The 26236-nt window shown below is 35.6% G+C and overlaps 2 protein-coding genes across 2 annotated transcripts; one reads left to right on the top strand and one right to left on the bottom strand.

Annotated features, from left to right (window-relative positions):
- The first annotated feature begins 939 nt into the window (after positions 1-939).
- LOC111906469 (uncharacterized) lies at positions 940-1811 on the top strand. Its single transcript, XM_023902225.3, has one exon. It carries the CDS (start codon positions 1118-1120, stop codon positions 1682-1684), a length of 567 nt encoding a protein of 188 aa, XP_023757993.1. The 5' UTR covers positions 940-1117; the 3' UTR covers positions 1685-1811.
- A 10750-nt stretch (positions 1812-12561) lies between these two features.
- LOC111906467 (5'-3' exoribonuclease 4) lies at positions 12562-17997 on the bottom strand. Its single transcript, XM_023902224.3, has 21 exons — positions 17560-17997; positions 17167-17269; positions 17008-17084; positions 16719-16910; positions 16484-16603; positions 16336-16398; positions 15935-16249; positions 15761-15838; positions 15507-15593; positions 15332-15412; positions 15128-15223; positions 14963-15033; positions 14759-14887; positions 14569-14645; positions 14445-14485; positions 14292-14366; positions 14038-14189; positions 13858-13962; positions 13702-13777; positions 13510-13595; positions 12562-13408 (listed from the first exon to the last, which is right to left on the bottom strand). Exons 1-21 carry the CDS (start codon positions 17749-17751, stop codon positions 12781-12783), a joined length of 2844 nt encoding a protein of 947 aa, XP_023757992.1. The 5' UTR covers positions 17752-17997; the 3' UTR covers positions 12562-12780.
- Between the last annotated feature and the right edge of the window lie 8239 nt (positions 17998-26236).

The raw sequence follows: 26236 nt of genomic DNA on the forward strand, positions 1-26236 counted from the left end.
TACATAAACCTCATAATCTTAGGCTTACACGATTATGGGCAATTATAACCCTTCTCCTCGTTGGAGTGATGATATTTATCGAACGAGAATCATAATCGAAATCAAGTTTGAAGAAATTTGAATCTCTCTAATATCACATGTTGGATTTATGAGTATAATCACAAGATCGATTTAGTATAAACCTGATAACTTAAAATTTAATGAAGAACATTTATTTGGAGAAGATGATATCCCCTTGATCTCGAAGATGATAATTCATGATTCATTTTTATTTCCCGTGATGATGTCTTATTGATCAATTCAAATGGTTCGATAACACATATGTGATTGTGGTGTTTTTATAGATAGAAAGAATTTTTGTTAGGAGTAGATGAATCAATTGATATTCCTCTCACAAATTTCTTTCATAATTAAATGTTTAATTTATCAATTCCATTTTATTTTTAACTTATAGAACTATATAGACTTAGTCTCTTAAGTTATAGACAAAATATCATATGCATCGTACATATGCTTAAAGCCTAGAGGTTTGTTATGTCATTATGACAAATTGTTATGCCACAAATGTTGCGATACATAATAAAATTGTACTCAACTGATAGTATAAAATAGTGTCTGATGATCACATTCATGGGTTCTTTTCCAACATTATACACTAAATGGGTGGATTAGCTGCATCACTCATATTATATTATATAATTGTACCCGACCGACTGATAAAAACATTACAAAATAGTCGGATGAACATATTAAGGGTTATTTTCTATCGCTATAAATTAACTGGGTGGATTGGTCGCTTCACTCATGTTATATATTAATTTGTTTCATTTTCTAACTTTTTGATAATCTTTATAAAAAAAATTCCAAAAAAAAAAAAGAACAGCTAACTAATTTTTGACATTTTTTTTTTATTTTAACCCATTATTTGATAGCAGTTTCGATTTTCGAATGAAGCAAGGTGCCCCAAGCTAACGACTACCACCCAGCCTTATCCAATCCGTATCCTCCTCCATTAGAAGCAGCAGCATATCCTCTCCCATGGTTCCCTTTTGATTCCTCCTGCTCTACCCACCCCTCCATCTCCACCACTACCACTACCTCCATTATCCGAACGAAAATGGCGTCTGCAGCATCAGCAACATTTCGCCTCACTCAACCTTCTTCTTCGTCTTCTTCTTCTCCCAGACCAAAACCTCATTTCACCCTCCCCTACAAACCCTACGTTTTTTCACCTATTCCCAAATACCCAAAACTCCAAATCGCTTCGAAGTCCATTGATGTCTCCAAAGAAGACAAACCCATCTTGGATCCACCAACAGAACCGGTAGAGACCACAGAAGAATTCGATAAACGCAGACTAGAAGAGAAATTCGCAGTCCTAAACACCGGAATTTACGAGTGCCGGTCGTGTGGATACTTGTACAACGAAGCCGCCGGAGATCCATCATACCCGATCGCACCTGGTTTGCCGTTCGATAAATTGCCGGACGATTGGAGGTGTCCGACATGTGGCGCTGCGCAGACGTTCTTTCAGAGTAAGAGTGTGGAGATTGCGGGGTTCGCTCAGAATCAGCAGTTTGGTTTAGGGGGTAACACGCTCACCTCCGGCCAGAAGGCGATTCTGATCTACGGTAGCCTTTTCTTCTTCTTTGTATTGTTCTTGTCTGGTTATTTTCTTCAATGAAACACATATATGGTGGTGGTAACTGGTAACGGTATAGTTTTAAAGAATTTTTGTAATCTGTATACCCTTCTCATATAAGTTCTGAATCCATTGTTCAGAGGTGAATGCAAAATCTTTTGGAGGTGAATGAATATATGTATATGTAAGAGATGTGGGTAGGATTTTTTTTGAGGTGCTTGATGATTGATATGATTGTTGATATCTGTTCTTCAATTTCTCGATTCAAGAGTATGTATGATAGATATTAATGGAATAAAGTGTGTTTAGATAATAAAAATCTCCTCAAGCTACGAACATTTGCCTTTAATTGGATTGATTGTAGGGCTATGGTGAAAATAAACTAGAAACTATCCTACATTTCACTAGACATGAGTTACATGCCATACAAGGATTCTAGGGCTATTTCTGGACATTACGAACTAGAAACTATCATACATTTCACTAGACATGAGTTACATGACATACAAGGATTCTAGGGCTATTTCTGGACATTACGGGGAGGAGGGCATTAGCATCTTTTGTATAAGATCTCACTTTCATTTTGAGCAGAGGTGACATGATTGTCGTGTCGAAACACTAAACGGGTTGAAAGTGCTTAACCCTAATCTGACCCGTTTAATTAACGTGTCGTGTCATGTTAACCCGTTTATTATCGTTCGAGTTTGTGTCGGGTTTCGTGTTAGGGGTATACCTTGAAATATGTCATGTCATATAAGGTGAAAAGATTGAGCATGTTGAAAAGTAAGAGTTTGGTAGACGGAAAAGAAAAAGTAATAGTTTGGAGGCGGAATAAATGAAGTCATAACAAGTTCAGATGACAAATTGAAAGAGTGGGAGTTGGGGAGGCGGAAGACAAGGTTATGAGGATACGATAGTGGTCAAAGGGACTATGTAGTTTGGAAGTGAATGGAAAAACTAAAAATAAAGTCTTGATTTAGACGGCTAAATCATTTCAACATTACAAAACGACTAAATTCGAAGGTTTTCTTATACTTATGGTATTGGTTTTGTATCTTTATAGTTTATTTAAATAATTCAAAAAAGTTGCATATAAATAAACGAGTTATTTTCGTGTCATATTCCGGTTGAAATTTTCAACCCTAACCTTACTCGTTTAATTTTCGTATCGTGTCAACCCGTTTATTTAAACGGGTTGTAATATCTTATCCAAACCCGTTTATTTCGTATCGTATTAATTTTTGCCACCTCTAATTTTGAGTATGACAAATTTTTACATTTTTTGTCATTGACATCCGTCTAAATGGTATGAAACATGCATTAGTTTGTACTAAATCAAGGAGTTTGTGAGGCTTCTTGTATTGCATTTGTTTGTACTCAAGTACTATTCCATCATTGCATGGACAATGTTTAGTCCTTGATGTTAAATATTGTCTCGCGACATTTGCATGACTATGGGGCTTGCATTAAGAAGCAGTGACAAAACCATCACTGCTCAACGTGCTTTACAAAAATTCGGTGTTGAAACCGGATTTCATGTGGTGGAAATCTTTGTCGTGTGCTTAAAAGAATCTGGTTCAAAAACCATATCTATTTTATATTCAAAGTATTGGTTGTTTAAAGAAAATGTCACTTCAAAAAATCATTCACCTTGGTTCGACCAACTTCAAACTTTTTAGCCATCGCATGTTATTATTTTATTTTTAGTTAACTAAATCATTTTATAGATTTAAAACTGTGGTTGCTATATGTTAGATTTTGGGGGTCTAAAGAATACTAATATAGAAGTCGGGCCACTTTCAAATCCAAAACACATAAAGTTTTCTGCTATTTTGCGTTTTGAGAGATGGAAAGAATCCGATGAACATATTTCAAGTACATAAAATATAACTATTTTTTTTTGGAACATGCAATCTATTTTTATACAGGAAAGAAAGTAGTTAAATGGTGGTTATATGCAAAACACAAAAAGTTTTTTGCTATTTTGCGTTTTGAGAGATGGAAAGAATCCGATGAACATATTTCAAGTACATAAAATATAACTATTTTTTTTTTGGAACATGCAATCTATTTTTATACAGGAAAGAAAATAGTTAAATGGTGGTTATATGCATTTTGGCGCCAAAATGGTGGTTGGAAGGTTAGTTATATGACATAACCGATTATTACATCATAATGATGTCATTAACTCTTGGACCTCATAAGGGGCGTTGCCGCTTGGAACCTGTAACCAGGGGCGCTGCCCCCAGACCCCGTATTTTCGAGTTTATATTTATCACTCCGAGTGTACATCCTGCATCACATGTCTCGGTGAGTAAATGGAGTTCAGTCTATCTTGATATTAATAATAACTATACTAAAATATGTTGATAACAATAAAATTACCAACACTATAAAGAGATTACTGAAACATGATGGGAAAAATTTAACCCAAAATTCATAATCAATCTAATAAAATATTTATCTAACATATAATAAGGTATTTGTATATTCATAGAAAAACTATAAATATATTATTAGTCTTTAAGACCTAAAAAGTAGACAAAAATAAGGTTAATATCATAAAAGCTCTTAAATTTTCAAAAAAAAAATATTTGGTTTTACCCTTTGATGTCTTTTGGGTTCACTAAAACCAAAACTTTATGTAAAACAATTTATTTTTGTCTTTTTAGCAGGTTATCCGGTAACCAACAGGTCGCCTACACATGACTTCAAAAATTAATGGCTTTTATGACATTATATATATATATATATATATATATATATATATATATATATATATATATATATATATATATATATATATATATATATATATATATATATATATATATATATTGTAAAGTCTCAAAAATCCGAACCAAAAATTTTTGTTTAAATCATTACCAAAGTCATATTCATAAAAACATATCATAAGTCATAACATGAATTCAGAGTATCATTTCCAAAACATATTTTCATTATCAGAGTAAACATCTCAGGCTGACTAATCAATGGTGTGTGTCATGCGATCACCCCAAACTCTTCCCTCCGCTACCGGAAGTACCTGAAACCAAATCTGAAAACCGTAAGCACGAAGCTTAGTGAGTTCCCCCAACCTACCACATACCCTGCTTAAACACATACTGCATATACTGGGCCACGCCCGCTATTCCGGGCCTCACCCGCTACAACGGCCCCGCCGCTCCAGGCCCCGCCTGGCTTTGAGCCCCGCTCGGATACAGATCTGCTTCACTTAGGCCTCGTCTGGCATTGGGCCTCACCCGCTAACATATACTAACACATAAACATATCACAACACATAAGCTAAACATATATTAATGAATCATGTCCTAAGGCATCGCTTATCTTGGGCCTCGCCCTTGTCCTGCTACTGATGAGTCATGGAACCCCATCCATGCTCCTACTGGTAGTGAGATACGGGCCCAGCCCACATTCACTCTTTCCCTAACTTGGGCCTCGCCCCTGCTCTGCTGCTAATGAGATGTGGAACATCGTCCACACTCTGCTATTGGTGAGATTCGGGACTTCGCCCACACTCACCTCCCTACCAGGCACATACAAGTATCACACAAACAACAAGTCTACTCTATCATGCAAACCATTCCTTGGGCACCCGCCCGCTATCAATGGACCTTGGTCCTAAATATCATACTGGCATACAGTGCCTAGGGCTAACCCCTGGGTCTTCCTACTCATATCTACATGGGTCGGCATTGTGGCCTTAGACCCATTCACATAAAGGGAAACTCACCTGCACTGCTGAAATTTTATTGATAACCCTCTGACTGATGATCGACAGTTCTCTGAACCGCTGCTCCACTAGCTCCCCGAGCTACCAATATCAATATACATAACACTTAGAACCAAATAGAACTCTAGAAGCCAACTAAGTCCACTCTTGACAATGTCAAAGTCCTGGTCAAAGTCAACCTTCCTGACTGACCCTACTCGTCGAGTCAACATGTTGACTCGTCGAGTCCTTATACTTAGAAACTCACACAATACGTCTCAACTCGCCGAGTCACCCCGAGACTCATCGAGTTCAACGATCTCTGAGTCCCATCCTGCCCAACTCACTGAGTCACCACTCAACTCACCGATCTAAGTCTTAACCAGAAAAGGTTGAGGTTCTGCGATCCGACTCGTTGAGTCCAGGAATAGACTCACTGAGTCCATGGCAATATTCAACAGACTCGTCGAGTTGTTCTTCCAACTCGTCGAGTTCCTGCCTATCTTCATCCAACTCGCCGAGTCCACCCATGTGACTTGCCGAGTAGCTTCAGTTCTTAATCCATACAATGGCTTTTCGAGCCATGCAGGGGCTCCAAACCATAGATCCACCCTTCCCAAGTCTATTCCTCACGTAAAGTTGCAAACTTTACGTGAAACCAAAGAGATATGGGCTTAAAACACTCTAGGGCTAGGTTTTGTGACCAAGGGGCTTCACCAACAACTTATTGGCATAAACTTTATGGTTTTTTGGATCCTTAATAGCCTAGATCTGAGGTAGCAACCTCAGATCTACTCCAAACTCAAAATAAACCTCATCCATACCCAAAAATGCCCAAATCTCAACCATACGATAAATCTAAATGTAATAAGGTCAGCTTATTACCTCAAGGGATCTGAAAAGTCACACCAACTCTCGATCTAAAGCCAATCCTTGAATCACCAAAGGTTCCCTTCCTCCTTCTTCTTTCAAATCACCCAAAATGGCAAGAAAGCTTGAATGTGCTAAAATGGAGGCTTAGGGTTTCGTGTTCTGGATAAGAGAGGCTATAGAGAACCCTAAGGGAGAGAATGAGATGTTTATATAGTGCACAAAGTCCCGGATTTAGGGTTTTCCTCTCCAGACCGGACTCGGCGAGTCGGTCACTTACTCTTCGACCCGGATCCCGCTCGGACTCGTCGAGTTCCACCCTGGACTCGACGAGTTGACCCCCCCTTACTTAGGGTTTTCCTTTCCTTTCTTGGTCTTTCTGATTATGGGTGTTACATATATATATATATATATATATATATATATATATATATATATATATATATATATACACACACACACACACACGCTGATTGAACTGACGTTGAACTGTTTCCTTTAATTAAAAATCAGGGTTTGAAGGGAAGTATGTAAGCCCAAAGACTCAAACCCACAACTACTGCTTGAGGTAGCCGATGCCCCTACCAGTACACCAACATGAATTTTTGGTTTTTACCTTCTATAAACAATATATATCTTATTTATATAATACATCTATATATAAAAAAAACTTTTTATTTGCATTTAAACATATAAAAAAGTGTGTGTGTGTGTGTCTATATATATATATATATATATATATATATATATATATATATATATATATATATATATGTGTGTATATATATATATATATATATATATATATATATATATATATATATATATATATAAACCTGCAAAAATTGGTCCTTGTGGTTTGTAGAAAACTGTGGATGGTGTCTAAAAAGTTTTCAATTTACATGGAATGTCCAAAATAAGGAATTTTCCATTAAGTTTGTCCCAAAATCATAAATTTCTTGTGGTTTTGGTCCATGAAAAACCTAAAAAGACGGGTTTGCCCTTTTAATTTATTTTAATACTTTATTATTTTAAAACATAGAAAATAACATCCCATCTTTTCTCTCTCTCTCTCTCTCTCACACACATACACACGCAGATTTAGGCTAGTCAATTTAGAGACAATGAGCATCAAAAATGACTTTTTGATGGAATATTATTTAGAAGGATTGATCTTAACCAAGTTATAATATATGTCACAAGGGTTCCGTACATATAAAGAATGCCGAAATCCGAATTATTACGAAGAAGTTATGGTCTGTCGAAGTTTCACGACAAAACGGGCACGACGCTGTGTGACGTAAAAAGTAAATTTTTTATAAACTACTTTTTAGCCTTAGGTATCTAAATGAAATTTGTAGTATATGTTAAACTGAGAGCGTGCATAAAAGAAACGCCCAAATCTGATTTCGTATGAGGAAGTTATGATTTTTCTAAGATTTGGCATAACAATGCACAACCCGGAATTCGAATTTTAGATCGATCCATTTTTGACCAACGAAAAATAAATGAGAATTGAAGATATCATTAATAGGAACTCAATGATAAAAAACAGATGAAAACGGATTCCGTATGTAGAAGTTATGAATTTTACACGGTCATTTAATAGTGTAATCTTCTTATACTGTTAAATTTAAAATCGGTCAAATATTAGCCGACAAAGTCAAAAGGAGAGTTGTAGATCTTGTCAATACCTACGTGTGGATAAAAAGAACGTCGAAAACGGAGCTCTTATGCGAAAGTTATGGGTTTAGAAGTCGACAGGGTGCTGCTGCGAAGGGGGTGACATGGCGCGATCTGAGCCATTGTTTTCTCCCCAAGTCTTGCCACCAGATGGTGACATGTGACACCCAACTCGATGAGTTGAGCTGTGTTTCAGCCTATAAATAAAATGCAAGGCCTTCATTCTTTCTCACACCTTTCCCTCATTCTTTCTCTCTCTAACATCTCTCTAAGCCCCCCTCCCCCCCCCCCCCCCCCCCCCAAAAAAAAAAAAAAAACCTCCTAAAGCCCTAGTAGCCTCAAGGCACTAGAGGAAAGCCCCGGAGCGCCAGACGACTCCGAGAAAAAGACCTTTTCGGCTCAGAAACGTTGCTCCAGCGAAGCCCGGTTTTTAATAAAAACCTGTTGTAAGTGAGATTCGCCTACCATATTTTAAATATAACTTATATATAAATATAAGATCATTATTATGAACCTATAAATAAGATTTATCAGTGATTCAAAGTTGTTATACTGATTGAACTACTTATAGGAGAGGTGTCTAGAATGGTCACGTTGGGTTTGGTTGTTGGATTTCAGAAAAGCTATATGTCGAAATGGTCCTGCCTCCTAACTGTCATGCCTTGTTGATCCTTACTTGATAGATCATGAAGTAGACTTTGAGTTAATGCTGAATCTAGACTAATAATTAGTCACAATAAAGATTAGACTAAAACTTAGCGATAATAGTGCTAGGTTTCGTCGAAGGAAAATAGAATCGTTAGAAGCGAAGCGTTGCCCGAGTTTGGAATCATCACTTTAACAAGTGAGTGCATAATCCTTTTCATGAACATGATTTTAATACAACCATTGAATAATGTATTAAATGTTTGTTGGTGTGTAAAATATTTGATATTGCCTGAAATACGTGTTAAGTGCATATCTGATAATATACGATAATTTAGGATATAGAGTAAACCTAAATTACTTAAGAGAAATATTGAGTAGTATCCCTTTATGAGAACGAGCGAGATATACACAGAGAGTCGAATTTTAATTTTGTCAATGATCTAAAAGCATTGATTAGACATAGTCAATTGTCCCTGGTCCGAGAGTATGGAATGGGCATAATTATTGATCCGGGAGTATGAATCAGACATACCCGATCCGGGAGTATGGATTAGGTAAGGAGGTTAATTTCAGATCGGGGGTATGGATCAGGTAAAAAGTTTAATTTTAGATCCTGGAGTATGGATCAGGTAAAAAGGTTAATTTTAGATCTGGGAGTATGGATCAGGTAAAGAGGTTAATTTTAGATCCATGAGTATGGATTAGGTTTTTTGTTTGAACCGGCAAATCTAATCTACTCTTAAACTAACAACACCTATTCCACTTATGTCCACGACCGTACTTGAACCCTCAACCTCAAAGAGGGAGGGCACCACCTGATACCGCTAGGCTACAAGTCCTTTGGTAGTATGGATTAGGTAAAGAGGTTAATTTCAGATCCAGGAGTATGGATTAGGAAATATGGTAATTTTTAGATCCGAGAGTATAAATCGTATCGTTGTAAGGATCGTCGGGGTAGGATGGAATTCCTTATATGATGTGAAATTGTATATATCGTGAGTTCTAAATTATATATATATATATATATATATATATATATATATATATATATATATATATATATATATATATATATATGGTATAACATTGTGGGATTGAAATTCCTATGTACTAACCAGGTTTCCCAATCTGACTCACTCAGTTTATTTGTATCACAAGTGTCGATATGAAGTTACATTACACTGAGAGATTAAGGAGATATAAATTACTAGTGATAATGAATGTAATTTCTGTTTATGCTTATGTTTCTGTATTGACGATGACATCCCAATGTTTTAAAATGAATAAAAATACATTTCTTCAGAAATGTTTTGATAACGTATTTATCATGTTTTTCTGGGAACAAATTCCGCAACACTTTTCTTCAAAAAAATACTCTTAGTTTAAATAAAGCATAAACAAATCGTTTTTTTCTGGCCGTGAAAATGGGGATGTCACATTTTTCTCCCAACACAATACGCATATCTTCTTCTCAATCTCATCTTCTTTATCACCAACGTCATCTGTAAATCGTCCTCCTCAACTGTAACACTCATAAAATCATTGATAAATTTAAACTTTTAAGAATCCATCAATTTCACAAATTGTTTACAAACATAGTTTTCAAAAAGCATTTCAACATTAGAGTTTCCAAAATCATAGGTCAAAAACATGAGGATGTGTACAGTCACGCCTTCGCCTTCCCAAGGTCATCTGAAGTACCTGAAATATAACCCAAAACTGTAAGTCAACGCTTAGTGAGTTCCCCCAAAATACCAACACATAACCAAATAATATAAATATACAATAACAACATGCAATGGGTCCACAGCTAAAAGTTTGGATTACTTCTGAGCCCACAACTTAAGTTTGGCTTGCCCTCGCGGCCCACAGCTTATGTTTGGTTTGCTCCCCGACCAGATCAGTTATTGGACTGAATACCATCAAGCCATTAGTAGGAGTCTGGCATGCCTTACCCGACCCTTAGCTCGTATCTGGAATACTCATGAGCCCTTAGTATGAGTCTGGCATGCCCTACCCGACCCTCAGCTCATATCTGGAATGCTCCAGGATTTGTTGGCTACCGCACGGAACTGTACAACCTCAACCCAACCCAACACAATATATCGACATATACCAGAAAATAAACATAAACAGATAATCATACAACAACAAAGCGAACAATATTATGATACGTGTCAGAGAGGATGTTACAAAAAGTCAGCCATGTTTGCGCATTTTCCCTCTATGGACAACTTTGGCTTGATATATATATATATATATATATATATATATATATATATATATATATATATATATATATATATATATATATATATATATATATATATATATATATATATATATATATATATATAGGTTAAAGCGGTAAGAACAATAAATTTGTCAATGGCTTGAACATTTAGTGTTAATATATCACTAAAGCTACTAAACTTTGATAGATTTTTTAGTGTAACCTACCACATAAAAAAATAGTCAAACTTGAGTGGTTTTTATTGACAAGTGTGAAATAAAGTGGTTAAACAATAAAAATAGTCAAACTGTAATGACAATGTGCTTTGTGTAGTTGCTTGTATCTCGTGATGCATGCCGGATATTGTTATTGTAAGTTTTCCAATATATTTATGCTAGCCCACAATTAAAAGTGAATATCGATAGAAAGATTCTTGAACTCTCCCAATATTTTTGATTCCATTATGCTAATATGTCTTGAGAGAAAGAACTACCATTTTATTGGTAATTTACTTTAGTATATTGGTGTTAAAAAACGAAACAGTTCATAATTCTTTCGATATATGTTACAATCAAATGTTATCAACCTTGTTGATCACAGACATGGCCACCATAGACATTTTGGCATCCTTTTGAGTTAACAAATGTTTCCTCCATTAGGGGTGCAAACGAGCCGAGCCGAGCTCGACCAGGCTCGGCTCGGGCTCGTTTAAGTTATATGAGGCTCGAGCTCGAGCTCAGCTCGATTTGAGCTTTCTTTTATTGAGCTCGGCTCGAGCTCGTAAAGAGTTATACAAGCTCGGCTGGCTCGACTCGTTTTTATCAGGCGTGCCTAAATAAGCTTAAGTTCGGCTCGAGCTCGTTAAAAAGCTCGTTAACTAATACCCGAAATTCATAATTCCCCTAATATGTTTTTATTTTAATATATATATATATATATATATATATATATATATATATATATATATATATATATAAATAATAATAAATAATATTATATAAGGCCTCATTTAGGCTCGCGAGCCTAATCGAGCTTTGTAACATAGGCTTGAGCTCGAGCTCGTTTAATAAACAAGCTTAATATTAAGCTCGAGCTCGGCTCGGGCTCGTTTAAAATCGGTTTCGAGTCGAGCTTTTAACGATCCGATCTCGAGTAGCTTGGCTCGTTTGCGCCCCTTTCCACCCGCATGATCCATAGTCCATCAACAAAAAAAACACTCAATATAGGAGATAAGGGCTTCATGGCTTCAAGGCTTCAACCGAGGGATATATGTGAGAGGTCAAGAATCACTCCTCGAGTTGGTTTTTTTTTTCTTCTTGAATCTTTATCATAGGTAGAGGATAGAAAGTTCTTGTTCTGGGCCAAAAACATACAAGATGAAATTGAGGAAGTGGGTTTTGATTTGGATTGGTGTGAACCTTGTTTGTGATTTTCTAAGATTCTTTTTCTAGATTTTTTCGTTTCTACATCGTACCTTTTCCAGATTTGGATTATCTTCATTTTTGCAAGAAACCAGAAAATGGAAGCAGGTTTTGAACTACACCATTTTATATTTTATTTGTTGAAAATGAGATCTTCAACAAAATCAAACGACACCACCATCTTGAATTCTTGATAAACCAACACAAATATAAGTTTCATGATAAAAAGCGTACACAAATATATATATACACACAGAGCATAGTTCATTATTGTATCAAGTTATTAATGTATCCAAACTAGATCACAAACGACATATCCAGTTACAAACAGTTAAATAAAATAAACAAAGTTGATAAAAATAATAAAAACAAGTTAACTTACAATGTCAATGTGCTTACACAATTGCAGAGGTATATGCATATTTCCCTTTTTCTATCCTTTTGACTAATCCTGTCGTATAAACCAAGAAGATATACAACAAACAACTACAACCTTCAAATGTCTCTAATAAAAATCAAACAAACTAAGTTACTACTACTAAACCCCCCATTATATTCCTCCATTATTACCAGAAACAGAATCCTCCTGTGAAAGTGGAACCCTACTCTTGATTTGATAAACCTTCTTTACATCTTTATCATTTCCATTTCCATTTCCATCCCCTCCCATGGCAGCTGAAGAAGAAGGTCTACTGATCCAAGTAGACGGCGGGGTCGGGAGGTTGCCGGAGCTCTGTGGTGGTGCCGCTGCCGCCCTAACCGGATACTGTCTGTTTCTGATTCCATTATTATTCATTGATAAACCAGCCATCCCATTACTTAAATCTTGGTATTGTTCTTGATACGTGTAATTATTATTATTATTATTATAATTATTATTATTCCCTTGTGGTCTGGAGAAACCGAATTTGGGCCTAGGCATTGAAGCCCTAGGATTTGAGGGGTAATTTTGGTAAAAAAATTGATCTTCATTAGGGTTAGGGTTTCTTCCATGCCCAGAAGGACCGGCTGGTCTTGGTCTATGTTGAAGATTGTTGCTGCCAGGGGTATTTCGGTAATTTGACTGCTCGTAGTACCCTGAAGACGGACCACTGGATCTTATATTCAGCGAGTTTTTCAAGAGACGATGTGCAGCTTCACCCAACATGTTTCCATGTATTGCCCCTGGTACTTGTGGCCTGAATAATTATAGATATGTCAGCATTAAAAAACAAAAAAAAAAGACCAAAATACCCTTATGTATATTTAAGAATTATTAGCAAGAGAGATGCAAGTGTACCTATTATAACTGCCTTGTCCTCGACGTCCACTATTGTCTTCATGCCATAAAATAGGCAACGGTTTTATATCAACAGGTTTCAAAATCTGCAATAATAATTGCAATTACATGTCAATAATATATACATCATTTTATATATAATATATAATAATACTTTCAATAAATATATAAACAAAAAAGTGAAAAACACACCTTCTTTGGCATGGCTACACCTTTTGGTGGTTCTGGAATATGTTTATGAGGTGCTGGATTTATATACGTCGCATTTCTGCAAAACAATAACTAAATTTAAAAAAATAATAATAATAAATCTTTTTTTTTTTAAATATTGTTTTTAAGGAAACTTACATGACATGGTTATTCATAATATCCCCTAAGCCATTAATTGGGGAAGGAAGCACCATTCTGAAACCATTTCTCTCACACAACCACAAGTAACCATTCATTCCACCACTGAATAAATCCAACATAAAAACTTAAAATTAAAATTTATATTAAAAGAAAAAAAGAAAAAAAGAAACAACAAACCTAGCATATACATCAATTGGCCACAGACATCTTTGAGTTGGGTGTACTTGACTGAAAAAATTATAGTATGCAATAATTTGTGGGGCCAGGGGGTTATGTGGAGATACATATAATAAATCAGAACAAATACTATTCCGTGCTTGCTCTTCTTCCTGTAAAAAAAATAAAAAATAAAACCCATATTTTAAATATAGCATTTGAAAAATAAAAACATCAAAAAAAAATCAAGATTCAAATGTAGCAAAATACTCAACTGTTAAAGTGTCCTCAAGTCTTCTTGTTTCAGTGAGTAGCTTCTTTTCATCAATAAATGGCAATTTTGCTATCCCCTAAGAGCAAAAAATATCATGAAATTAAATAATTTAGTAAAGAAAAAATATTTGTTTGACATTTTTAACCAATATTACCTGCCATGAAAATCGCTTTCCATTCATGTCAATGTCAAAATCTACATGTACATATATAACATTTTATTGTTATGAAGATTAATAAATAAACATTTAGTGAAATTAGAAGATTAGTTGGAATTACCAAAAGGGTAGAACTCAATTATAGGTGATGAAGGATCAGTCATGAGTTTTCTGTAGTTGTCAGGGAGAGCATTTGAACTGTAGCATTTTTTTTTAAAGAATTCAAAGCTATTATTACCGAATAAGATATAATATAAACTAATTCAAAAAGACACATGTCGATTTCTTATTGGTTGATGTAAAGTAAGTACCTTGCAGCTGGTAGGGTTCCCATGAGCTGATCAAAAGGTTTAAATGGCTCTCCAAGAAAAAAAGTTATTTCCAAATCAGCTAAATCTTTAAGATCAGATGCAAATGGGGCATAATGATATGGATAATACCTACAAAATGTCAATTTGAGCAATTTAAAAAAATAATAATAATAGAAAGAATTTTTGAGGATAATTTTTATTTACCATTGCCAAGAACATACGCCTTGATAGTAATAACGAGCAACCCAACATAATCCTTCAACATAATGCAATACCTGAATAAAAGAAACAATTTTTATAAATTAATTTGTGTTTATTAAAGAAACTTATGATAAAACTTAAAAGACTAAAAGAGTAAAAGGAACTCACCATTTTCCTTTTAACCTCTTCAATCTCCTTTGGATCTGTTAAATTTAACTTCTCCTTATAATACCTTTCCTTGTACCCAGGTTCCCCTAATTTGATCTATGCAAAAAATTAAGGAAAAAGTTAAAATGGTTTTCATATGTAACAAAAAAAAATAATAATAAATAAATAATCATTTGATTTCAGAGGATTTATATTTTATCATACCTTGTCAACTACTGGAGTCACAGGCTCTTCAACAACTTCTTGTCTTGCTTTACGCCTCATCTCTTCATTGTTCTCATATGACTAAAATTAAAACAACATAATATAAGTTATAAGTTATTATAAGAAGCATATAAATTTTATAGTGATATTTCCATTTTCCATTTTCCAAAATTACCTTTTGTATGCGGGCCCGCTTTTGAAATATTTGGTCTTCATGAATTGCAACTGCTTGAATAAACTGCTCAACTCTGTCCAGCAAGACCTGGAAATTTAGGTGTTTGTATATAATACATACAAAAAAAAGGATTTTTATGTTATTTATTCATTATGCTATTACATAAACTGATCAATTTCTAACCATTCTGATATAAAATGATTATATGGTTGTTTTTTGTGTCAAAAAGGACAAAAATTCAAGAAATTACATACCTCACCCGAGTCAGTAAGATAACCACCCATTGTAACAAACTCCCTTCTATAAACTTGCATCAGCAGACTTATAGCACCCTAGAATTACAAAAAAGAAAAAAAAAATTGATATTTATAAATGTGAAATACATTATATGATATGATTGGTTTATCAAAAAGAATTACTTCACATACCTCTCGAATCTCTAAAGTTGGCATATGGGGAAGAAAGTCATTGCCAACAAAAAAGCAAAGAAAAACAAAATCATCCACCAATCTTTCAAGGTTGACTTCAAAAGGAGGATTTGGAATCTCTAAATCATATTGCAGATATTCTCTTAACACCCAAATGTTGAGGAACTGATATTTTTTCTTGTGAATTGGAATATCATTTACAGGCTTTCCATTTGCATCAACATGGTTGCCTACAGACCCACGACACTCAGCTGCCAAATGACCAACTTGCCCACATTGGAAACATTTCTCCTGCTGCCCAGGGAGTGTGATCACCTGTCCAGCATTTAAGGTTAGATTGGTAAAAAACCAATGAACATAAATGACAGATTCCACTATACATTATGTCATTATCCACTAACCTCCCTCAATATTGAAAAGTGAACCTCATGAGTGGCTAGAGCAAGCATAATAAGATCTGCATCCTATCAAAATAACCGATATACCTCATTTAAATGATAAGGAAGGAGAAGGGTAATATGGTAAATAACTAAATACAACTCAACTCACCAGTCCATAGAGACAGTGACGTGTGTTTGGATTGAAACCAGGAATATTTCGTTGTAACCGAATAAATGACATTACTTTGTGTTCTCCCTCACCAGGAACATTTGAATCAGAAAGAATCACCTTCAAATAAATATATAACAAAAAGGAATTAGAATTGAACTGATGACAAATTAGACACAAAAACACTTTGATTGTTGCTGAAAAGAAAGTATAAGGTGAAGGATTATCAATAAACCTTTGTATACTGCCAACCAGGATTGTGGTTCAATCTACATTGTATAAAATACTGAAGGGCAACAGAAAGCACAGACATAAACTGAGTGCCAGGTGTTATGACATTGGAATCACATGTTTCAAGCTTCTCTTTAGGAGAAAGTGCAGCTCCTTGAGCTTCAAACTCAATTCTCAATCTCTCCTCTTCAGCTTCCTAAATGACACAAAACTACTTTAGTTACTTAATTTGGTTATTATCTCAACCACTTTGATAGAGTACATATTATATAAGAAAGAAAAAGGAATCTTACTGCTTCAGCAGCATCTTTAGCAGCCCTAAATCGACGAGACCTCTGTTGATTCATTTTGGCTCGGGGGGCCACACCATCTGCAAAAATTGAAAGTGCAAACAGCTGAAGGGTAGTTCAATTTGGATGATGATTTAAAAGATTGAAAGTTGTTGGCTTTACCTATTGCCATATAAAGAATCTTTCTTGGACGCACCAATGAGAAGAGATGATCAATGTAGTCAAATATTGACTTGAATACATCATCATATGTAGCTGGAGCAGGCTGCAATACCAAGTGCAAGACTTAATCAGAAAATACCTTCTATTCTCAAATAATGCAATTCAAGTTCTATAATCCTTGTTTGAATCGAGCAAGAACAAAAAATGTCAAATTGGATTAAATGCAATAGTTGAAGGATAGGTGTTGAAATTTTACACCAAGCTTCGTGTGCTAAATACAGATAATGGTGTTAAATTTGATAAAAATCTTTCAGATTTTCTTTTTGGAAAGTAGTAGTTTAACTCCGATACGCATAGTTTTTATCAGAACAGAGGTGAAACAAAGTAATTTACCTTTCCTTCCGGGTGAAAACATGGATGAATAATCCCATTCATATCCAAGTACAAATTATCAAACTCGATGTTGTTAGGGTTCGGCTTTAACAATTCAACCCCATTACCCTGGCATGCTTCGTCCTCCACGACGTCCGCTATTGATCGAGGGTACCGGTCAGCTAACCACCTATAGAACGCCGGAACACCCATTGATTTTGTTTTTCTTTTACTTTGCTAGTTGTCTGTGTTGCTCACCCAGCTCTGTTCGCTCTATATACGTATGTATTGTGGTTGTTTGCGGAAACAGACCTCCAATCAACAAACAATTGAGTAAACGCCCAGAATTCGATTTGATTGACCGGGTTTCGTCGGTGAGAGAAGAGGGGTTCTCCGATTTGTAGGTTTGGTATAGCGACCCTGACGGAGCATGAAATCTAAAGGAGAAAAGCATTAACGTTTGACGGCAAATCACGTTATGTCGAGTAATTGATTCAGCCCTCTACCCCTCTTCCCCCTCAAGATTCTTATTTGGCTCATCCACCCCCCGACTTTTAGAAAATTACAAAGTTGAAAAACTATAAATAACTATTATATCATCCTATTTTGATTTTGATTGATGGAATATGAAAGGTAATTAACTTTTCTGTTTGTTTATATTTGAGTAATTATCTTTTTTTGTACACATCTGGGTAACAAACTTGTTGGAAATGTTCACATATAGGGTGAGCATTTGGACCGAATTGGCTCTTGGACCGGACCGGTTATAGAGAATATTGTGGACCGCGGACCAAATCGAATGAGTCGTGTCCGGGTCCGGGTCCAGGTCTGGGTTTTCCGGTTCTTGGACCCGTTTGGACCGGTACAACTTTAATTACATAGAGTACAAGTCGTTAAAATAAGTTTTTGGGTTTGATATAACTCGTTAAAACGAATATGTTATTGGGTTTGATACGATAATACTTGTAAAAATGATTATGTTTTCGTTTCATACATAACTAATCTACCTTGATGTTATAATATTATAATTTTCCAAATAAAAGCAACTAACACATAAATCAAGTTTACCAAGATCCCTTTCATATGATTTATCTGTCAGATACACATAAAATTCAGAATTATAGTATAAAATAATAGTTAAAAAGTTGAAATATTTCAGCTTTGATTGCTCAACTTTGAAGGATTGTAACTCACTGAATATAATACCAAAATCAACAAAATTATATTCTAAATTCATCTACAAACTGTAAACTAAATGTTGGAAAAAACTGAAGGTGAATCCGACTTAAAACGAATGAGTTATGGTTGTTTAAAAATTTTCACAGATTACAAAATTTTAAAAATCTTGCTGAAAAACTAAAAAATTCCAGCTTTGATAGCTCAACTTTAAAAGATTGTAACTCATTGAATATAATACCAAAATCAAGAAAATTATAGTCTAAATTCATCTACAAACTGTAAATTAAACGTTGGAAAAAACCGTGTGTCAATCCGACTTAAAATGAATGAGTTACGGTTGTTTAAAATTTTCACAAATTACAAAATTTTAAAAATGTGGCTGAAAAGCTAATTTTTTTCAGCTTTGATAGCTCAACTTTGAAAAACTATAGCTCATTGAATATAATACCAAAATCAACAAAATTATAGTCTAAGTTCATCTGCAAATTGTAAATTAAACGTTGGAAAAAATCGTGTCTCAAACGACTTAAAAGAATGAGTTATGATTGTTTAAAAATTTTCACAGATTACAATTGTTTTTAAATCAGGTCCAATCGGTTCTAAACCCGGTAAAAACCGAACCGGACCGGTTTTGATGAATTCCTAGAACCGAGAACCGGCCCAGGAAAAAACGGTCCGGTCCGGTCCGGTCCACGGGTCCAAATGCTCAGCCCTATTTAGCAGGTTATTCTTTTGAAGAGTTTTGGGTGTATTATGATTAGAGAACAAGAGATGTTTCAGAATTTTTAAAACCGAAGTGTGACTTCATTACGGGACATACAGTTCAAAAGTTATTGGTACATTTTTTTAAGTTGATCAACTCGGTTCACTGATTGCATTTGTGGATTGGAATCTCACTCTTCAGCACCGGAGAAGCTTATGCATCGGTACTTAGAAGACTTTGACGAAAGAGACTTCATCGACCAGTTTCAAACATCATAGACACTTCAGAGTTTCATAGACATTTCAGCATTTGGTTATCATTATTACCACACTTCCTAGTCGGAAACTGTGTATTTTAGCCTTTTATCACTTCATTTGTATCCTTCATTATTTGCGATCATTTAGGGAGATAATGTTGGATCATGTAAATGCTCTATAAATTATGAGTGATAAGTTAGGTTATTTTATTCCATTTATTGTACTGTTTGGTTTCTCTATAGAGAGAGTTGGTCATATAAAATGTAAGAGTGCACTAAAATGTATTTCTTAGAGAGAGAGTGTGTGGTGGGATCTCTCCCACGAAGGGAGAGTTATCTCTCCCAACCCATGTTCTTCATGTATTATTTTTATCTATCTTTTCTAGTAAAATCATGGAATTACTCATCTTATGTTCTTCATTTATATTTTTATGATTGTTAAATCTCAAGATGTTCTTATTCCGCACAAACCGATCGTCAAAATAGGTTTCAACAATGATCTGACTTCCTTGAGCTGGAAAACCACGTAAACTTGCCAACTTTACATTCATGCATGTCTAAATGAAGCTCTTAAGCTTGGAATGGACGTAATAACTGACTTAATGCATGCATAGCACCAAAATCCTCATAAAGTTTGCACCTTTAAACTCAAGGGTACCAAAACCAACTCGGATCTGAAAGGACAACCCCTTAAATGACTTCACTCTATCATCATCCCCAAAAAGAGGCCAAAACACAACAAAACCCAAAATGAGGAGATCTAATCATCTACAAATCAAGATATGAACTTGATACCTTAAAGTGACTACAAGAAATGGAGGATTCTAGATCCAAGACTTCCTTCTCTAAGCTATAAACTTCAAGATCTTCTAATTCCTTCACAATGCACAAAATGAACACCAAACTTCCTTCCAAAGCTCAAAAACTTGACAATGGAGGCTACAACTCGTTTTAGGATTTTGATAACAGTGGAGGCTGATAAGGAGACAATAAAAAGGACTTAAGGCCTTTAAATAGGGTGTAAGACCCTAAAAATTAGGGTTTCCTTCCCAACTTCCAACTCGCCGAGTTGAGGCTTCTCAACCCGTCGAGTTGGTTCATTTCATTCCCGCGATTCTTCCATCTTAAACACGTAGAGTTGGTCCCTCCAACTCATTGAGTTAACCGATAAATAGGGTTATCCTCAACAATTTCTCTTCAAGATTTCAGATGTTACAACTCTCCCCTATTTAAATTAGATTTCGTCCTCGAAATCGCTCCTTACTAACACTTATAACAAAACAACACTTGAGGAATGCACCCGAAAATTTTGTACATAAAATGAGCTTCCCTAAACAATCAAACCTAAACAGAAATTGCCAACTAGAAGAAGGATAACCCATAATCCCATGCAAAGGCCTAGCCTTATATATCCGAACTTGGGTATCGAATTAGCCTGACTCCCTGATAGACCTCCCCAACTGAACCGATTGCTAAAACCATGAAACGTATCCATCAAACAATCTATCCAGCCTTTGATGATAACAATTCCATAAACACATAAGAGATACAAAATACGGAATTCATCGACTGTCGGGCCGATACACTACTACTAAGAGCCTGAAACCTCATTACTTGCCCTTCATTCACAAGATGGAGATATCCTGGAGTGCAGACACATAGACTACATTTTGAACCCTCTAACTGATGACTTTGACATACAAATTCCTTAACCCCCTCCGCTCTGGATACGGACATTGCACGAACCCACTCGCGATTCCTAACACGAGTTCCCACCAAAAGCCTACACGAAAATGGCTACCCATGAAAACTCCTCATGGAACCTTCCCTAAAACTGATGAATATCCATTTGATTCTACCCTTAGTCCCCAACTGGGGCACTACCAGAACCATGAAGAATGATCCTCGAAACACACCGACCGGAAACTTAACCCAAAACCGAACCATATGATGAACCAAAATCTTAACAACCCTTGACTCTTGTTATGTCATTAACAACCCCTGCTTCGAAGAGCAACGACGATCTAACCATGAACTTCTACGATACACCCAAACCTTACCGGCTCTGGTGCACCCCCATCTGGGTATCCACTTGATAGAATCACCAAGAACTTTATGACTTATGACTACATAAGAAATTTCCAACTTAAGAATCACAAATCTAACAACGACTTGAGAACAACTGCAATTATATTGCATACAACATACCGAGACTTTCTAATACCGAATTGATACTTCCTCAATCCTTACTGTTTCCCTTATCCAACCAACAAATTTACAATTTGCCAGACCGCCCGCTAACGCGTCCACACCGAAAGCACTACAACCACAGCCTATGACTGGAATGCTCCCCATAACCCACCGAAATTGTAGTCATCGCATCATTTGCCCAACACTCCTGAAGATGTCCACCTCATTCAATTGCCTCAAAGGGATCTAATCGACTCCCTTACAATGCCAACTGAGCACCACAGAACACATACCAAGCAAAACCTTACGAAAATAAAGTCACACATGATCCGCAGATTAGATAACGATCGCACACTTGGTCAAATTCGAAAACTATAACCCAAAAAGGACCATGCACATAAATTGATCCAAATGCTCCAGTTCCCTCTTGCCCAGCTCACAAAGAGTACCCCCATACACATACTTAAGAACCCCATGATCTCATCTGAAAAGAAAAGAAACACCAGAGATAATCGAAAGGCCACCTTAATCAAAACAGAAAACATCCTCATGATTGGTCAAACAAGACCCCATACTTGTTTTAGACTGAACAGATTCCGAAACTACATCGATAGCTCGAGAAGACCTCCAAGATGATCTTACAAGGTACCAAAACTTGAGTCTGCTATGAATCAGAATTCCACTACACCATTGAGGGTAAACATACCCACGAACCAATGGAACATACATACTGCACTGGAGGGTAGGTGACACATTCCTTGCTCTTAAATTGTCACCACTTAAATCCTTCATAGAATTCCCGCTGGAAGATGAACTCAACGACCAATGGTCTAGGACACCTTGACACCTAAACTAGAGAACCACAACCCACATGTAGCTGAACATACCCGCTTCTGGAAAGGGTTCACCGATCAACATCTGCCCAACAAATCTGATAGTAGCAAACTAAACATCAAACTGACAGAACCCTCAATGACTGACGCTCAAACTGAGAATCCTAATTCTCCCCCACTTAGAACTTGAACCACTATCCACTAGTGTTGATACCAAAACATAACCCAAACAACCCAACCAGGTACAACCATACTTGACCATGGAATAAATATCATCCGTAGAATGATCCTCCAGATACAAATCAAATGAACCCCAAGAAAAACCTGAATTTAAATTGAAAACCTCTGAGTTCCCTCATAATAAACACTTACAAAGCATAGGCAACTACTAATCTACCATCCAAACATACACCCCTTGTGTCACAACTAGTACTCTCGGCTAGGAAATTCTGTCAATATATATTCAACTTTTGATGTGTTCTGTAACTTTAATCTGATAATACATGATGTTCATTCCAAAAACCTAATTCAAAGCAATTCATACACTTAACTGTGGGTTGTAACCCTAATGTTCCAGTTCAAACTCAAATTGGACCAGAATCCTTTTATTGGCCTATTGGGCCAATAAACTCTCAATTTGATTATGTTGGGCCAAGGAACCCTATTTGGGCTCCAATTGGACCCACATCCATGAAACTAAAGCATTTCGGGTCATATGGGCATAGAATGATTCATCTTATCTCTAATGGACCATGATGGGCCATAAATGATTTCATTAGTCCTAATGGGCCGTAAACTCCATTCCTTTTTATCTTATTGGGTCGTAAACACATAGTTGGGCCCAATGGGCCGAAAACTTCCTTTAGTGGACCTTATATTTTCGGATATATTCAATTCAAGACCAACATCAAATCCTTTCCTTCCCTCACCCTATTCATGGTTAAAAAAAACAGGGGAAATGAAAGAAGATTTAATGTAAGCTTGACAACACATAATTATCCATCATATATCAAGATAATCACATACATCTAGAAACCTATTACCCTCCATGCGAATTTTCTAATCACTCTCATCTTTCCCCTTTATTTACGGCCAAAGATCCCACACCCCACCCCAACTCATCCAACTTCAATCCCTAAAATCCTCTAATAACTCTAAAGAGGTCTCTCATTTCTCATCAAGAAATTTGTGTGTGTTTGTGTTCAAGAACACTCCATCAAAGTTCATACTTGGTAAGACACTTTTTATTCAAAGTGTTTAACTTCATATGACCAATCTTTCACTTACTAACATTCTAAACCGTGATTCAAGCTCTTAGAAGTCCCTAGGACTCGAAAACTCTCCTCAAGAAACAACCAAGGCCAAGAATCTCTCTCATTCTTCATCAAAGCCGAATCCAACACCCCTATGTGAGTTTATACCCCTTTGTTTTCGGTTTTACTATGTTTTGGGGGAGAATACAAGTTGCTTATGTGATAGATCTATGTATTTGTGCATGTTTAAGTGTGTTTTCTCGGGTATATGTTGTGATTATGTGATGAAACTTCATAAATGTCGAGAACTCTATCAAAACTTGACAATATTGTAAACTAAAACACTTTATGCAACTTACCATAAAGATGAAAGTGTTAAACATGTTAAGGATGTTGAAAAACTAAACAAAATCTTGTAAAGGGACCATTTTTTATAAATAAACCAAAAGATGAAGCTTTTATGATACTTACGGTTTTCCAAGGACCAAAGAGTCATTTTTATAAAAAAAAGGAGTCTTTATGATATTCATGGTTTTAAAAGGGCCAAAAGAGTAAATTTTTCACAAAATGGGCTTAAATTGGGCGGTTACGGTTTTATGGGCCAAATTGGAAAAATTATGACTTTTGTGGATTAAATTGTCATTTTAAACAAATTTGAGCCAAAGATGTTGTTTTTTGGTTAAAAAAGGATGAAAATGCCAATTTTATTAAATTGGGCTGAAAATGTCAATTTTTATATAATCGGGCCGAAGATGTCAATTTTCATGATATTGGGCCAAAAATGTTATTTTTAACAAAAGTGGGCTAAAAATGTCATTTTATTTGAAATAAACCCATAAATGAATACTTTTGTTCTTAAGGGACCTAAAGTGTCAATTTTACCAAAAATGTGTCTAAATTGTAAACTTTCGGCTTAATGGGCCAAAAATGTCATCATTACAAAAAGTGGGCTTTTTATGTCATTTAGGAAAACAATTGAGCTAAAACAAACAATGTAATAACAAACGAACTAAATACATCGATTACATGTTTATTGAGCCTAATACTTACATATCATGTTTATTGGGCCTTAGTGGTCCATTTACATGTTTATTGGGCCTAGATTATACATTATATGTTTATTGGGCCTTAGTGGTCCATTTATATACTTATTGGGCTTGGATTATGCATTAAATGTTTATTGGACCTTAGTGGTCCATTTACATGCTTATTGGGCATGGACTATACATTACATGTTTGTTGGGCCTTAGTGGTCCATTTACATGCTTATTGGGCCTGAAAATAACTTACACGTTTAGTGGGCCTTAGTTGTCCTTCTACATGTTTGTTGGGCCTCGTATATTTACATACATACTCGTTGGGCTTTTCAAACATAAAACGTACACGGAAACATTATACACAACGTAATACAATATTCGCGTAAACTCAGTTAAGGATCTAGTGACACATGTCGGTTGACACCTCTCGAGTGTACAATCGTAGCATGTAAGTTATAACCAGACTCTCCTAGAGGGAGAGCGAGAGTTTGTGTATAGATCTATACGGGGTGACACCCCACACCTGAACTGTTCGCTACAGTTAGACTAGGCCGGTCTAGGGTGACAAACTTTACCTTAAACAAGTCGGCGCCTGAAAACGCCATGACAGGTGAATTTGTCGTTATCAAGTATGGTTATAACGGCTCACATAAAGATTAACTCCATTATAAATTTATGGAATACATATAAAATCTTGTCGATACGAAAACATACATACACTGATATTCGGTCTTAGGGTTTTAAGACCACGGCACTTTTATAAAAAGAAAATATCGGATTTTCTGGGGAAACATACAATTAAACAATACCTTCCACTTACAACAGAAAATACAAGATTTTTTCTCGGATTAGATTTTTATGTACATTCCAAAAACAGAAAACACACATGCATTAATACTTGATTTTGATACATCACTTTCAAACCATTTTACAGAAAATATCGGATTTTCTGGTGTTTTACGAACAATACAAAATTTTTCATTCAAACATGCTTATGAACTCACCAAAATTATATATGTTGACATTTTCAAAATAACTTGTATTCTTAGGGAATCGTTAAGCGGAAAGGTCAACAAGAACATGTGGAATTTGTCGTATTTTGTTACCATCATACACTAAATATGTTGGCATGTAATTTATAATACTATACTTGATGTAAACAATGATGGTTGTATTTTGATATGTATGATGTTGTCTTGTTTCAATTATATACATTGTGACGATAAAGTCACCCAAGCCCCCGGACG

This window comes from Lactuca sativa, chromosome 2 (genome assembly GCF_002870075.4).
Source record: "Lactuca sativa cultivar Salinas chromosome 2, Lsat_Salinas_v11, whole genome shotgun sequence".
NCBI lineage: Eukaryota > Viridiplantae > Streptophyta > Magnoliopsida > Asterales > Asteraceae > Lactuca > Lactuca sativa.

Coding starts and splice junctions, on each gene's coding strand:
- LOC111906469 (XM_023902225.3), top strand. CDS start 1,118: ATGGCGTCTGCAGCATCAGCAACATTTCGCCTCACTCAACCTTCTTCT.
- LOC111906467 (XM_023902224.3), bottom strand. CDS start 17,751: ATGGGTGTTCCGGCGTTCTATAGGTGGTTAGCTGACCGGTACCCTCGA. Junction 15,224..15,331: donor TGACTCCAGTAGTTGACAAG/GTATGATAAAAT, acceptor TTTTTTGCATAG/ATCAAATTAGGGGAACCTGG. Junction 14,486..14,568: donor AATTGAGTTCTACCCTTTTG/GTAATTCCAACT, acceptor ATGTACATGTAG/ATTTTGACATTGACATGAAT.